At 41.7% G+C, this 15,030-nt stretch overlaps 1 protein-coding gene across 1 annotated transcript in view; it reads right to left on the reverse strand.

The window, feature by feature from the left end:
- Positions 1-4,259: 4,259 nt before the first annotated feature.
- fam110b (family with sequence similarity 110 member B) overlaps positions 4,260-15,030 on the reverse strand; it is a 36,082-nt gene continuing 25,311 nt past the window's right edge. Inside the window, exons 3-5 of the mRNA XM_078264922.1 lie at positions 13,053-13,708; positions 11,077-11,489; positions 4,260-10,641 (exon numbers count right to left, since the gene is read on the reverse strand). Coding sequence (XP_078121048.1) covers positions 9,759-10,641; positions 11,077-11,489; positions 13,053-13,175 — 1,419 coding nt within the window. The 5' untranslated portion in view covers positions 13,176-13,708 and the 3' untranslated portion in view covers positions 4,260-9,758. The remainder of the gene's footprint in view (positions 10,642-11,076; positions 11,490-13,052; positions 13,709-15,030) is intronic.

Consider the following 15,030-nt stretch of genomic DNA (forward strand, 5'->3'; position numbering starts at 1 on the left):
ACTGCTGTAACATCTTTGTTGGCAGTCGCACATGCGCAGTAGCTAGGTAAGAATCACATCATCTAGCTAGCTGTTTGTTTCTACAACGTCAGTTAGTACAAGGCAGGATTAGCCGGGAGACTTCTTCTAAACGAGGGCACGCGTCCAACTTTTTGTGAGAACAGGGACATGGAAGTAGTTCTTTTGTAGATTATGGTGAACTAGTGTGTGTTGTAGCAGTGTTTTGCCATTCAAGACGAGCTAGCATGCTAGCGCTAGCATGCTACGGTTAGCCAGCTCGTTTCGGCTAGTGACGTAAAAAGCCGTGCAGATTTTGAACAGCTCACCCGGAGACTGAAGGCAGGACACATTCAGAAACCCGTATCTCACTCAAAACAGCATGGATGGTTTTTTTTCAACGTTTGTATGCGTGTGGAAGCACCAGAGACACAAAATAACACCCCAAATCCAAGAGAAAGTGATTTTTTCATAATATGGGCACTTTAATATCCTGTGTCGCAGTCGCCAATGCTATGCACCTGTAACCCAGTCAAGGAAAGTTTTATTTGGTCATTGTTTACACCTCATTATCATTTCATTTGATTCTGGTAGTCCATAAAGGGACTTTTGTAGTTTTTTCATATGTTCAATATTTTGCATGTATCCTGTTATAATAATAAATACATATACACATATTCATTGTTATCCAGTGAAATTACTGATTTAGCGGGGGGGGGGGTTAACACTTTTTCAAGGCACTATATCCGTGTCACATTCTCATTAGGGGCTGAGCCCCCCTAAAGGTCTGATCCTAGAACCGCCCCTGTTGCAGGCTCTGTGTCCAGCGATGCCAGTGAGAGCACAGACCTCCTCACCTGCACTGCTTCCCAGCTCCAGCCGTCTCTCAGCTGCTCCGACTGCTGCAGGAGGAGCCGACAGCAGCGCCGGAAGTTCTCCTCATCCAGCACACACCAGCTCATCTCTGCAAGGCAACATGGTGGAGACCTGGGTAAAGGAGGCGAGGTCTGATAGATTACGTCTCTCTAATAGGGAATCAAATATATTTCACTGAATGTAAAATGATATGTCACTTTGTGCCAGATGGGGCTCCATATCCATATCTGAGAGGAGCTGGAAATATAAAAACCTTAAAACAGAGACCAAAAACCTACTTATTCAGTCTGGCTTTCACGTAGTGTCTTATAATTATAACTGTATTATCTTTCATTGTTTTAAGTGTTTATATTTGTTTGAACGTGTTATAATTTCTATGATTTCAGTGTTTTAAACGTTTATACTGTATATGTGTAGGGTGTATGTATATATACATACAGAATATCATGACTTATGATCTTTATAACGATTCATACGGTTTTATATTATGACTGATATTGTTTTAAACATTTCATTGTTTTTAAAATATATTGTACTCATTTTTTATTTATCTTAGTGTGCATTGGTCTCTAAATCCATTTATATATTTTTTCTTATAATTATTCCTTTTTCTTGTCTGTTTTTCAATCACTGTTCAGCACTTTGAATTGCATTTTGTCATGTTTGAAAGGTGCTTTATAAATAAAGATTGATTGATTGATATACAATTAAAAGGGGCACACCACCACTTAAACTGTACTACCTGCTGCTGTTTGACAGTAGTGGAAGAAGTGTTTTGCTGGAGTAAAAGTGTCAATATCACATTGTGAAGATTTACTCAGTTCTCATAAAACTCCTGCATTCACAATTGTGTAACAGTAAAACTAAAGTACAGTAAGTATTACCATATACTTCGGTTTAAGTAGAAGTGGAAATGATGCAGAATGGGCCCTTTCATGTGCTATATTATATTAAATGATTGTTGATGCATTTACGTTAGGCAGCACTTCAGTATTATAGCTGGCCGAAGTGTAGCTACATTAACAACTTTATACACCGTTGCATATTTAACTGGTAAGCGGTAACAATTTGTAATATTTTAGAAACTGATCATGTTTTCTATGTACAACCTTTATCTGAAAAGTAACCAGTAGCCTAACTCCAGCTGTCAGCTAAATGTAGTGCAGTAACAAGTACAATGTTTTAATCTGAACTGTGGTGAAGTAGAAGTATAAAGTAGCAAAATATAAAAAAAGGTATATAGAGTCAATAAAACCAACACATTCTTATAGAGGCTATAAGGATGTGTTGGTTTTATTGCTTATCTGTTTTTAATATGATGTACAGTATGTGCTGGTTTTACTGTAAAGTGTCTTTGAGTACCATGAAAAGCGCTATATAAATAAAATGTATTATTATTATTATTATTATTATTATTATTATTATTATTAAGTACCCCAGAATGCAGAATATTACTTTAATTTTACTTTACTTTGAAAGAAGATGCAAGCAACCAATTCCTTCACACTGGAAAAAAAAAAGTCGAAAGCTAACGTTACCCTAGGGAGAAATCTTACGTTAGTTTGTTAAATAAAAATAAATCATTTCTTTCCCTTTAGGGCCCAGAACGGTTTGCAGTTTCAGCAATTAACTACACAGAAACTGGCATCAAAGGGCTATTTAACTAACGGTACTTGAACCACCTGCAAATATGACTGTAGTTGAACTACAAAGCATAAGCTACTGCAAATAATAGTAGTGAAACTATTAGTTTAATTGGTAATATGGTTCAATACTGTATTTTATTTTCAGTAAATACACGAATCATCAGTTCTTTGTACTGAGAGGAAAATATGTGTAACGTTACTGATAAAACCAAACTAGCTTGCAGTTATCAAAGCAGGTGTAATAAACATTAACGTTAGCGTCGGAAGCAGCTTGGTGTTTCCCAGCCGTCGACGGGTGAATTAAACACTCGGGAGGTCTTTAGACACACAAAATGCAAAGAAAATACACACTTTGTATTCCACTTTTCTTTTCGACAGCATATTACTTACTCGCTACTGCTATCTTACTTACTAGTTACTGCTGGACGACTCGTATTGAACGTATTGAAAGAACAGCAGAACCAATGTTTTTCTTCCGGGTTGTGAGATCACGTGACTACGTGACTAATAATGTTACCGTCACCTTTTTTTTATTATTTTTTTTTAACTGTCAACAACAAATTCATACCACAGGGCTTGAATATGTAAAAAAAATATGATTTAATTAAAATACCGCTTGTGTCCTTCGTCTTTGGAACGTGTTGTTTGTCTTTACAACCGCTAGATAGCAGCAACTGCGACTGCTGCTGCAGCAGTAGTAGTGTGTACTACTGTCTGGGAAATTACAGAATAATGGGTGATCTATTCACGGCCATTTGACTTGACTTGATAGGCAGACACATCAGGAGGACAGCCGCTCTGTGTTGTTATTGTCCGACCACTGGATCGGGGCTGAGACTTGAGTAAACCAAGCTACTGTTCTCCTACTGAGATCTCAGCATCAAGGTAGCAGTAGTGTAACTAACTAGTTATACATTAGCAGTAGTAGGCTATTTCACACCGCCTATTGTAAACCAAGGAGTGATGAACACTGTGACATCACTGACCTACTTTTTTGAACAGGCCTTTGGATGACCTCTCGGGACTCTATTCTTTGTCTATTTGGCCTACCTTGTGATTTTAATTGTACTTTATTTAATATGTTTCATATTGTATGTTTTATGTAAAGCACTTTGTGATTTCTTATCTGTGAAAAGCACTATATAAATACATTTGACTTACTTATCATCTTGCAAACACTCAGTTCACAGTGGCATGATGATATTGTATTGCATGATTTAATGTGCGATGAATTCCTGTTGGCCACTAGGCACTATTCATTTTACATTAATAATGCAAGTCAGTATGACTTTAAGTGATTATGTAACATTGTTAATTCACAGATACTTCATACATGCATTGTAATGCCACCAAATGAGCTGGATGCCAGTTAGAAAGAGGGCACTTAAGACCTACAGTATGTCTGTTGCCACTTTCCAATAATCCACATTCATAAATATATACGATGTGATGCAACAGAATTGCCACTAATTGATTTGGCTAAATTTGCTTGCGGTGAGTTCAGTAAAAAGATCTCTTTTTGAGGTCGAGAAGAAGGTACCGGACACACCAGGCCACTAAGATCCTAAATGAGGACACTGACTCAGACCCCCCCCCCCATCATACACATATATATTCAATATTGTCACTGTTTTTAATGCATAAATTGAAGAAACTGACAGATTACATTTCACTGGAATTGCATTTTATATGATTTCATGTGACAAATTGAGTAATTGATTTAAGGGATTAACACTTGAAGAGAGATGGCAAAACAAGCCATTTATTGAAATAATCAAAAGAAACTAAACATGAACACTTTTTTTTTCTCAATCAAGCAAAATGTAACAGTTTCCACGTTGAAAAACACAGTCAACACTACGTCTCTGAACCACTCCTGCCCAGCTTGATCAGGCAGAGGTCAACGAGCAAAAACAGCAGGTTTTTTTTGTTCGGATTCTTTTGTAACACATAAACCTTCAGACAGAGAAAAACTAAAATCCAACACATGGCTTTTTTAAATCATATACTGTATATACATTTTTTTTTTCTTACAGCATTTACACATAGAAGAAAAAAAATAAATAAAACAAAGCAAGTACCACAGAAGAACTCTATCTGTCAATCCAAAGATAAAAAAACAAACAAAAACACACCATGTAGAAAGAAATGAAACTGAAGCATGATGATGCTGCCAGAACAGTACAATATTGTCTTCATTAATGCGGACCGTGAGAAGCAGCAGGGTTTCCTGGTTTCCAGAGGAGCGGGGGAGACACATCGGAATGACGGATCAGGACAGGAACATGCTAGCACAACCCTGAGCTCAGAGTGACGTGATGCGGGAAGGGTCTTTCTCCCAGCGGGGGTTCACTTCACTTCCACTTTAGTCTATTTAGGAAGAAGGGATGCATCACAAGCTAAACACTTCCAACAACACCCACGTTGCCATTTCGCTGAAAACTGTTTTCACTCACTGTGTATTTAAGACATTTCAAAGCTTGTAAGCCATGCTGATACTTTTTCCAGAAGAAGTATACTATATCACTTTTGGTTTCAATGGTGAGTTGTGACTTGCATTAAATGAATACGATTTCAGAGATTCCGATTGGTTTGTGTGATTGTGCATACTTGAAAAATGATTTATTTCTTGTTTTGTTTGCTGGGAAGTAAACTGGCCTAATCTTGGGCACAGTGAAGATTATATGTGCCACTTATGGCACTTTAGTTTTTGACTCGCCAAGATACATGAAGTATTAATGGGGCGTTAGGGAAAAGCGAGGCTATCTGCACCTCGAAGGACTCACTTCAAATCATCTAACCCCGCTCTCCCCTACACTATATATTGTCACTATGTGCATCCCAAATCATATACCTGTCAAAATGTAAGAGACTACAGTTGCCACAGATGTTGATGCCTCTGTAGCTCCAATACCACCAAAGTGGTGTTTTGTCAGATAACAGCATACTATTATAACGCGGGGAAGTGAAGGAAGCCCGGCAGGGTTGCTGCTGTCGACACACTGAAGCTGACCTGCACAATAGATTTAAAGTGAGACGCGGGGCAGACAGACACACTGACAAGTTGGGAGACGCTGACCGAGGCACTGCATTCACACCGATATGGCTTCAGGCCTTGAGACATGTCAGCCACGTGCAGACATGTAGACAGATGACAAAGGTGAGGGTGGAGGTGGACTCAGTAATCCATCCCCCTTCATTATCAGGGAACACACACACACACGAGGGTAAAGCAACAGGTTTTCTTCCTGTGGCTGGCTTTCAGGTGGAGAGAGACAAAGCCGAGCTTAGCGCATCAACACGGCCACCGCGAACGCAGCCTGAAGTGTTCTTTGATGTAATGCAGAAGCACTGCTGGAGTTCCTCCTCTGTGCGTGTGGTTGTGGGATGCGATCTACAGCACAATCAACTTTAAACACCGTAAATCTGAAGTGTCTTTCAGAGAGAACGCTAACATATATAAAAAGGACCACAATCTCCCTTCCACCATCCTTGCTTTACTGTACTGTAAAGTCCTGTAATAGTAAACAGACAGCTTCATTAGTATTGCTTTTAGTGTAGTGCCTGGTGGACTACATAATCACAGATTGTTACTAACATTTGTTTTGAAAGGAGAGTTTTGGTGTCCTGTAATATTACTGCTGGAAAAAAAAACAAAAAAAAAACGCTTGATCCCAGATTGACAATGATCATCTCTGTTGAAGGCAACTTCTTACGCTTGTAAAACTTGTGTGACGTACTCAGGGACCTTTTTGGTTCTTGACATTTGAATTATCCCACAGATCTGCGTGTGGATGTATGTAAGACATTTCACTGAGTGACAAATGAAGAAGTGATGATGGCACACGTGATGTGAGTAAAAGCTTGATTGTTTAGGTCACTTTGCTGCTCACACCTGCTTCATTGTGGTTCGCGCCAAAGTGATGCATAGTTGTGGTCCGCTTTATCTTCTTACTGACCTTAACGAAAAGTAATGTATAGTGGGAAGCACAGACGTTAGCAAGACTGGCTAACTAGCTTCCACTTTCCAAGTCGAATACACACTGAACCGCATGATGCATCTAACCAGCTGTTGAATGTGAAAAGTGACATATCAAATCACAGCTAACGCTATGTGGATTTGATCAGATACATTTACAGTAAGTCTAGTTTATCTTTTGAATTCATGTTTAAAACGCTCTGGTTCGAGTTTGCACCACAAACAAAACAAGAGTTTTGTTGGAAGTTGACTGAGACCACGTAGGTCTAGCTGCAGTTCTTTGGTCTGCAGTTGGTCCAAGTTTGAATGACAACCTTCACACAAGCCTAAACATATAAAATTAAAGCTATAGTGCGTAGTTTCTGTCTCCCCCATGAGGAATTCTAAGTAATGACAACAATTCTGTCGGTGCATCCACATGACGCAAGCCTTCCGTGATCGCGCTTCACCCCCACCCTTCCTCCACGCGGTTGCTAGTAGACTAGGAGGACACGGAGGATTGAAAAAAACATGATAGACTCTTCAGAAGAGGTAATTATCTTCACTCGAGTTTCTGCGCGCGAAAGTCGCTGGACGACACCAATTTCTAAACATAGCCATGCTGAGAAATACAGAGAGAGTTGTGTGGAGCTAATTAATTAGCTTTGTAGAAACTCATTTGGCAACGGCTTGAATGTAACAGACGTTCACTAATATAAAAAAGTTACACACTAAAGCTTTAAATGGGCAAACGCACCAGAGTTCATTTGAACTGAGCTGTCCCAACCAATGCGCCATTAGTGATTAATTATGCCTCATACAATATTTAATACATTTAACCATTTGACCAAATCTCACCATATAAATGACAAAAAAAAATCCCCCAAATGACAACATGTATTCATTCTTTGAATGTTAAATGGCAGGGTTCTCTTCAGTGTGGAGCCTCTGAATTAAGCATATCCAATCACAGGACACTAAAACTCTCCAGTTAAATGTTTCGTTGGTTCACGTGAACAGGTTGATGACACAATTGTTTATAATGTATGAGCACAATGATGTGATGGTGTAACCTTAACGCTGTACGGATAAGTATGCTTGAGAGATTATATTTTATATTGTGTGTATCTGTCCAAATCATTCAGTGTCAATCACACACTACAGGGCCTTCATTTAGCAAATACTATATCTAGCTTAACAAGAGATAAAGCTTTGTCAAAGCTAGCTCACCATCACTTGTGTTTCTCAACATTTTGCGGTGTCATACTTTTACAACAACTAACCCATTTAGTTAGTGCTGAAATGTTCCTTCAACAGTCACCTATAACAAAAAGATCAACGTAACCGTTCTGACTTCGTTACGGTCAAACAGTGCACCAGCAGCGCTGACTTTCCGATGGGGTTTCTCATTTTTGACAGATAGAGTTCAACATCTGTTTTGCAAAGATGTCAGGACCCTTTTTGAAAGTTTGTTTAAACGGAGACATCAACACTGTGACATAGGCCTTTCTCAAAGTGGACATCTGATATTTGTGGCCCTGACCAACAAGTAGTGAGTTTCAGTTTACACACAAGCTATGAGGAGTTAACATAAAGTTGGGTAGCGTTGTCACTTTTTATCTGAAATTCAAAGTACTGTTCAATTGAGGTCAAATATATTGATCTGTAATGAATTCAAAATTCAGTCTATAAGTGCAACAGCCTTGTACTCCAGCGGCCGGAGGTACTGGTTAATTCCACTTTGATCTACTAGGCTGTTATTCTCTTTGCTATTTCAAAATGGTGGTAACTAGTGAGCTATGCTGAACAGTTAATCATGGCACCAAACCATCTTATTAGTAATGGGAAGAAGAATGTTGGATTTGACACCATAGATTTGAAGAAATGGTGGATAAAAGTAAAGCTGTTTGCAGACTGCCTTACGGTAACATTACTAGCTTGTCACTTACTCTAGTGAGGCAGTGGAAATCATAATACTCTACGATGCTTGCAAAAAGAAATGTGAGTGAGTGACCAGCAATTATGAAACTTATTTATTTAGAATGGCTTTTAATACATAGTAGCGCTGTGACATTTTTCCTTTCTTCCTCCTGCTTTTATGTAACCTTTTCTGATTTTACTGTATGTTATGTTTTATTTATTTTTCTGATTTTACTGTAATATTTTTTTTTTTAATAATTTTTTTGTATTATTTTGATGTAAAGCACTTTGGATACCTGCTGGTTGCAGTAAAGGGCAATATAAATAAATGTTGGTTGGTTGGTTGGTTGGTATTATGAGACTTGACCTCAAGTCATTATAAAACGCTTTATAATGTGTTATGATGAATTGTATATCAAGCATTTTGAATATTTATGGGCATAAAACACCTTATGACAAAGTGACAGCCCTAACATTGGTCAAAGAAATATGCTGATCAATCCACATAGAAAGCGTTTTTTGAAGTGTTTTTCACATCAGTCCCTCTCCCGACTCATGGAACATTCACACTTCCGTTTTACCACATGTATCAATCCACACTAACTCGGAGACGCACGCGCGACACCGCAGTACATTTCTCCCGCGTTTGCATGGTTAAAACAGTTTGCCTAGCTGGTGTCCTCTCGGCTTCTCAGGAGCTGCCGACTGGACAGCCGTGACCGAGGACAGAGATGGCAGAACGAAGGTTGAAGTCAGTGTGGATTGAACAGATAGAGCGCTAGGTAGCTAGCAAGCTATGTAGGAAGATAATCCCACTTAAAAAGGCTTTGATTAGTCAAGCCAAATTGTTCTCTGTGAGAAAGGCCTATGATCCTTTGTAGTGAGGCGGTCACTTTATGGGTCCTTAGACAATCGCAGTGCATTTTGCTCTTGACAGACTTTGTCTGTCATATTATTCAGTGTCCAGAGAGAAACAGCTATCTAGTTTCTTTTCAGACATGTCCCGTTGTTTGTCTCTCTAGATGGAACATTTTGTTCATATAACTGTCCAAGTTTTATTTCTGTCCGTTCATAGTGTTCATGTTGTTCTAAACCTAATAGGTTAGAGTCCTTTTCATCATCTCTTTATTTATTTCTAAAAAAAAAAATGTGTCTGTTTTTTCACCAAGTTTGTTAGACCTGGTCAGGCTTTCTATTCCATCTATTCATTCAACCATCTATACATATTCAAACATTTTTTAGTTCAGCGCCAAGATCACAGTCCCTAAACCTATGAGAAATTCTGGTCCATCTATCAATTCTGAAACATGGGGCGGTTTATCTGTAGTTTAAAGTACATCCTATCCACTGTAGTGCTCGTTCTAAACATGTGAGACTTTTTGCGTCTCTCTCGCCTGTTTGATGCTGTACAGCCACTTGATGACTCTTGCGTTTCGCTCCACGGCCGAGATGCCGTATGGAACACGCTCTCCGGCCTCCTCCTCCTCGTCCTCTTCCCCGTCCGACAGCCCGTCGTTGGACGATCGCCGCGACCGGTCGCAGTCAGACGAGATCATAGAAGCGGATCGGAAGTTCAGGCTGACGATGTCCGAGTTGGCCCGCGCAAAGTTCTCTGGCCCGACGGCCTCCAGCTCCTCTGGGTCCAGGCCGCAGTAGTTAAAAAAGCGTTCCACGTCAGCTCCAGCCCGGGCGTACCGGTCTGACAGGTCTGATTTAGATCTGTGTAGCGAGGAGCGACGAGCCACGGATGAACCAAGCTCAAACTCCACGTTGGCATCGGTTGAAATATGGGAAGGGCCTCCGAAATCACAAGGTAGCGACTGAGGGGTGATGTTGTCACAGAGCGAGGGGGATGGAGTTGGACGAGGAGGAGGCAGCGACAAGGAAAGCGCGGGAGGAGGGAGGGAGGCGGGGTTGGGTTTTGGAGGGAGGGGCGGAGCTGAGGAGCTGCTGGATCGGGCCGTGCGAAGGGGCTTGCCGTTGCACAGTCGCAGGAGGTCGGACGAGGAGTGGGAGGTGAGCAGCGGTGGTAGTGGGGAGCGAGAACGGTCGAGAATTCCTTCACCTCGTCTGCTGAGGTTGAGGTTTCCTCCCTGTTGTGGGCTGCGGCGTCCCCCGCTGTTGATCGGAGGAACCTTCAGGGAATGGGAGAAGGACCGGAGGGAGTGGGAGGTGCTTGGACTGGGAGCTATGTCTGGTGGTTGCTCATTAAGCGTCATTGTCGATCGGTAGGTTAATGGCATCCTAGGAACAGAAAACAGCAAGATAAATACGTAATGCATTAGAATCGGGTAGGAAGACATAACCAAGTGTGTGGCAAGAGTGTGGACAAAAACATATAGGCTGAATTAAAGTACTGTACTGTTTTTTTTTAGTTATTTTTTTAGCATTTTCAACTAAAGTCAACCAAACTCTAGTGCACTTGGAGTCCGTTTTCAAGCAGACCAGAGTTCGAATGAGCTTTCACACCACCCCAAGCAAACCGGACTATCTGACGAAACGCACCAGGGTTCGGTTAAAACGCACCAAACTGCTCAGGTGTGAAAGCAACCTTAGTTACTATTTAGGATGCATGGTCCGGCGTAGTCCCATCAGTCAAGGTGACCCATTTGCGGTAGACATGTTTGAACACAAAAATGGCTCATAATCATTGCTTAAATGTTAAAAAAAGTAATTTACCCTGATGGCGTCCAACTCCTGGCCATTCCCCCTGATGCCCTCATCAACACAGCACTCTTAGCTCCACCTCCTAGTCCTTCAGATCCCGCTCCTGAAGAGGACGATGAGTTTAGCAGATTTTTAAGGATCTCCAGGTTTAGATTCTCCCGTTTGCTGCTGCCGCTGCTTGTTGCACATGTGTCTGACTTTGCGTTGTTATTGGATGCTTTGAAAGGTATCCCGCCTCCATTTCCTCCTCCACCAATCCCAGAGCCTCTCTTGGCCAGGAGGGTGTGACCGGCGGGAGGCTTAGCCATCACGGGTGGTTTGATTGGCTCCTGCTTGGTGTTGATAACTTCCTGGCTCTTGACATACTTGGCCTTGTCAGCTTCTAGTCTCTCAACAGCACTGAGACGCTTTGGGTTAGGTTCCACCTGAGACAAATGAAAAAATATGTTATTTAACACAACACTCAACCATTTGCTCATGTTTTTACAACAGCAAAACCATTTACACAATAAAAAAACGTCTGAGTAAGGTTTGTTGTTGTTGACTTTACAATATGTACAGCATGTTCTATTGATCTGGGGCGCTGTGTTGGTTGAATGTTTCATGTCTGGATTTATTGCTTCAATGAATAACATTAGACCAGACACCCTCTCTGCAAAGCCGCATTCTTATGTTCTTTTAGCCTAAAACTAGTCTGGCTCAACAGCTGTACATTGCTGGGATAAAGCCTGACATCCGGCGTCGCTTTCCCTGCTACTGGGGCTTAGCGCCACCCGGGCGGTTGTGATCGGTTTAAAGACATACAATCAAGCTAAAAAGGTTTTCCCCCTATCACAGGAGAAATAACCAGACCGTAAGGAGATAGGTCTGGCAATGTGAGACTACCCTAAAATCAATCGGCTGAATTATTATTTGAAAGCAGTTTTCTGAAGTTTGATTAAAATGCTTATTCTAAAACTTGACTAAAATGTTCACTACATTTTTATCAACTAATCTTTTGATGAATAAATGTCGAGTGTTTTCAGTCCACTAAAACTAGACTAAAATGTTCACAAGACAAGACATGAAATGGCTAAAAAAGGCTGAGGTTGACTAATTATGACTAAAACTAACATGGACTTTTGATCTCAGGACTAAGATTAAACCTAAAAATCCCTCCATCCATACAGCTATACCTGCTCATCCTTTTAGAGGGACATTGGTCGAGAGGCGGGGTACACCCTGGGCGGGGATGACACATAGACACGGACAACCATCCACGCTTACATCTTCACACCTACGGGCAATTAAGAGTCGCCAATTAACCCAACCTGCATGTCTTTGGACCGTGGGAGAGTGAGGGTGTCCACACTTCACACAGAAGGCCTCTACTAGATACCACATTAGTGTCTCAATTATAGAACTGTCTGTATGGATACTGATGATTGGCCCTCGTATCACTTTGTATTGAAAGAATATTTTGTGATATTGCCCACCCCTTCTTAATGAAGTCCTGCATTTTAAAAGCATTCTGATCATGGTACGGCCTTAGTTAGTTCAGTTCAATACAAGGTTCTCACACACACACACACACACACACACACACACACACACACACACACACACACAGGGCTGAAACTAACGGTTAATAATAATACTAAATTTATAAACAAAAGTTTTTTATTTGATTAGGACAATGCACATTAATCAACATTTCTGTAAATGCGCCAGTCGGCTAATTTTCAACTGTAGTCCTAATTACCTAGCATGCATGTCTTTATGGTGGGAAGAAACCGGAGCACCCAGAGGAAACCTACGCAAACACGGGGAGAACATGCAAACTCCACACAGAAAGGCCCGGAACGACCTGGATTTGAACCCAGAACCTTCTTGCTGTGTGATTAATCTGTTGCTTATTTCCTCGATTAATTAGTTACCCATTGTAAATGAGCGATCAGTGTTTTACAAAGCCAAACAAACACACAAAGACACACAAAGACACACTCTACCTGTCTCCTGAAGTAGTCAGGGCCCTTGTTGAGGATGCGGAGGGGTACGGTGGAACTGAAGGCCGTTGCGGGGCCGGCGGCCTTGCTATCTGGCAGGGCTGGAGCCAGTGTCTCTGTCGGCATGGCAACGAGGCGACTGGGGTGGCCGGCCGTGGTGGCAGTGGGTGCGGGGGGGTCGACAGAGGGCGGGGGCACCGGAGGACCCCCAAAACATGAAGACACAAGGTGGAAGAAGAGAAAATCTAGAAAGAGATAAACCCCCTGGCCCTCCTCATCGCCTGTGGGATCCTGTGGTACCGAGCCAGACTCTGGGCTAGGGGGCTGCTGAAGTGCTGTATCAAAATATTTCACTGCATTGCCTGAGCAGGAGGAATTCAGTTTGCAGCTCAACAACTGATATCACTGGTCTGTACTGGTTTGTGATGCTTAGGTTCAGCTGACCTGTTCCTAAAGCAAGATGGATGGATTGAAAGAGAGAGAACAAGTACAGTGACAGAACGGAAAGTAGGAGAAGAGAGTGATGAGTGTGTTTCAGTGCAGTGGTGTGGATGAGTGCTTCCACGGGGCCGAAGGAAAAGCAGAGGATGGTGGAAAAGGAAAGCCCCGCCGCCTCTCCACGCTCGCTTCAGCTCTCCCTTCAGCTCGCCACACACTATCTGAAATAGGCAAAAAAGGGAAGAGATAAAGAAACAACCAATGAGGTTAGAGTTAGACTGTGACATCATGCACCTAGCAACAATCGCAGGAATAGCTAGGAAACACACACACACACACACACACACACACACACACACACACACAACTGTGTAAGGAATTTGTGATGACATAAACATAAGCATGAAACTATTCATTTAAATGTTTACTCATGCAGGATTAATAACAGAACACTTGTGTGTGTTTCAGAAACAGCACTGGACCTGCCCACTCAACCACTTTGTGTTTACTAAGCAGCTGTTGGTTTGCTCAAAGGCACCTTAGTGGTGCCATCAGTTATGAGAGGACACCAGGCCGGATAGAAACCTACAACGCTCCTATGACAACTGTGATTTGTTAAGCGTCAGTGTTGATGCCATCAGCAAATGTTAGCTAATGTTAGCTCATAGCTTCAAAGGGCTGTACTTAACATTCAAAACATTAATAACAAGATATAGTGGAGTGATGCTGTCCTGAGCAGAGAATGAGGTCATACTCCCTCTAAATGTGTGTTTTGTAATCTGAGCTTCGCTGTTCTTTGTTTTGATAGCTGGTCTGGCCGCACGTGCACGTGAGTGCCTTGTGCTTTGGTATCAGATGCCGAGGGCTGTGACAAATCGTCCGTATTTGATTATTTGAGGAGTTGGGGAACGGTCTGTGAGAGTCGTGTGGAGGCAATGCCAGAGCAATTTTTTTCTGAATATCGAGTAGAGCACCTTTAAAGCGCACTGCTGTTAACACGGGCGTCTCACATGGCTGCAGACTCATACTGGGCATTCAGACCCAAAACAGCCCTGTGTTAAAAACAGCACATTACAAAAATAATATACCAAGAATGTGTACTTCTGTGTATTTGATTGGCTTATGTAGCACATTGCTGGATAAAAAAAACATGCGTTGCGGCAAAAGTTAAGCAAGGTTCAAGTTTTTTGCGAGGCGACCCTGCGTTTTTTTTAGCTGGAGCCCTGCCTTCAGTTTTATTTTTTTTTACTCAGCAGTGTTGCCTTTTATGAACTCAGCCATAGTCCTATTGAAAATGAATTAATGCTCGTCGGGTTTGGGTGAGTTTTCTACAGGTCCATGTAACTTTGGACCTGTCAAGACCTCTGCAACATGGCACCATCTCACTCACACACAAACTGTACCTGCAGGGATAAAGAAGTAGCAGTGTTTCATAATTGAAAAAAACCCCACAGCAGCTGTCTGCAGTCAGCCAGTGAGAGAAAAGACAGCTATGTCAGACTGTTAACCTCTCACAGTAGAGCTGCTAGCTCAGCTACAACAC

This window comes from Sander vitreus, chromosome 12 (genome assembly GCF_031162955.1).
Source record: "Sander vitreus isolate 19-12246 chromosome 12, sanVit1, whole genome shotgun sequence".
In the NCBI taxonomy this organism is placed as follows: Eukaryota; Metazoa; Chordata; class Actinopteri; order Perciformes; family Percidae; genus Sander; species Sander vitreus.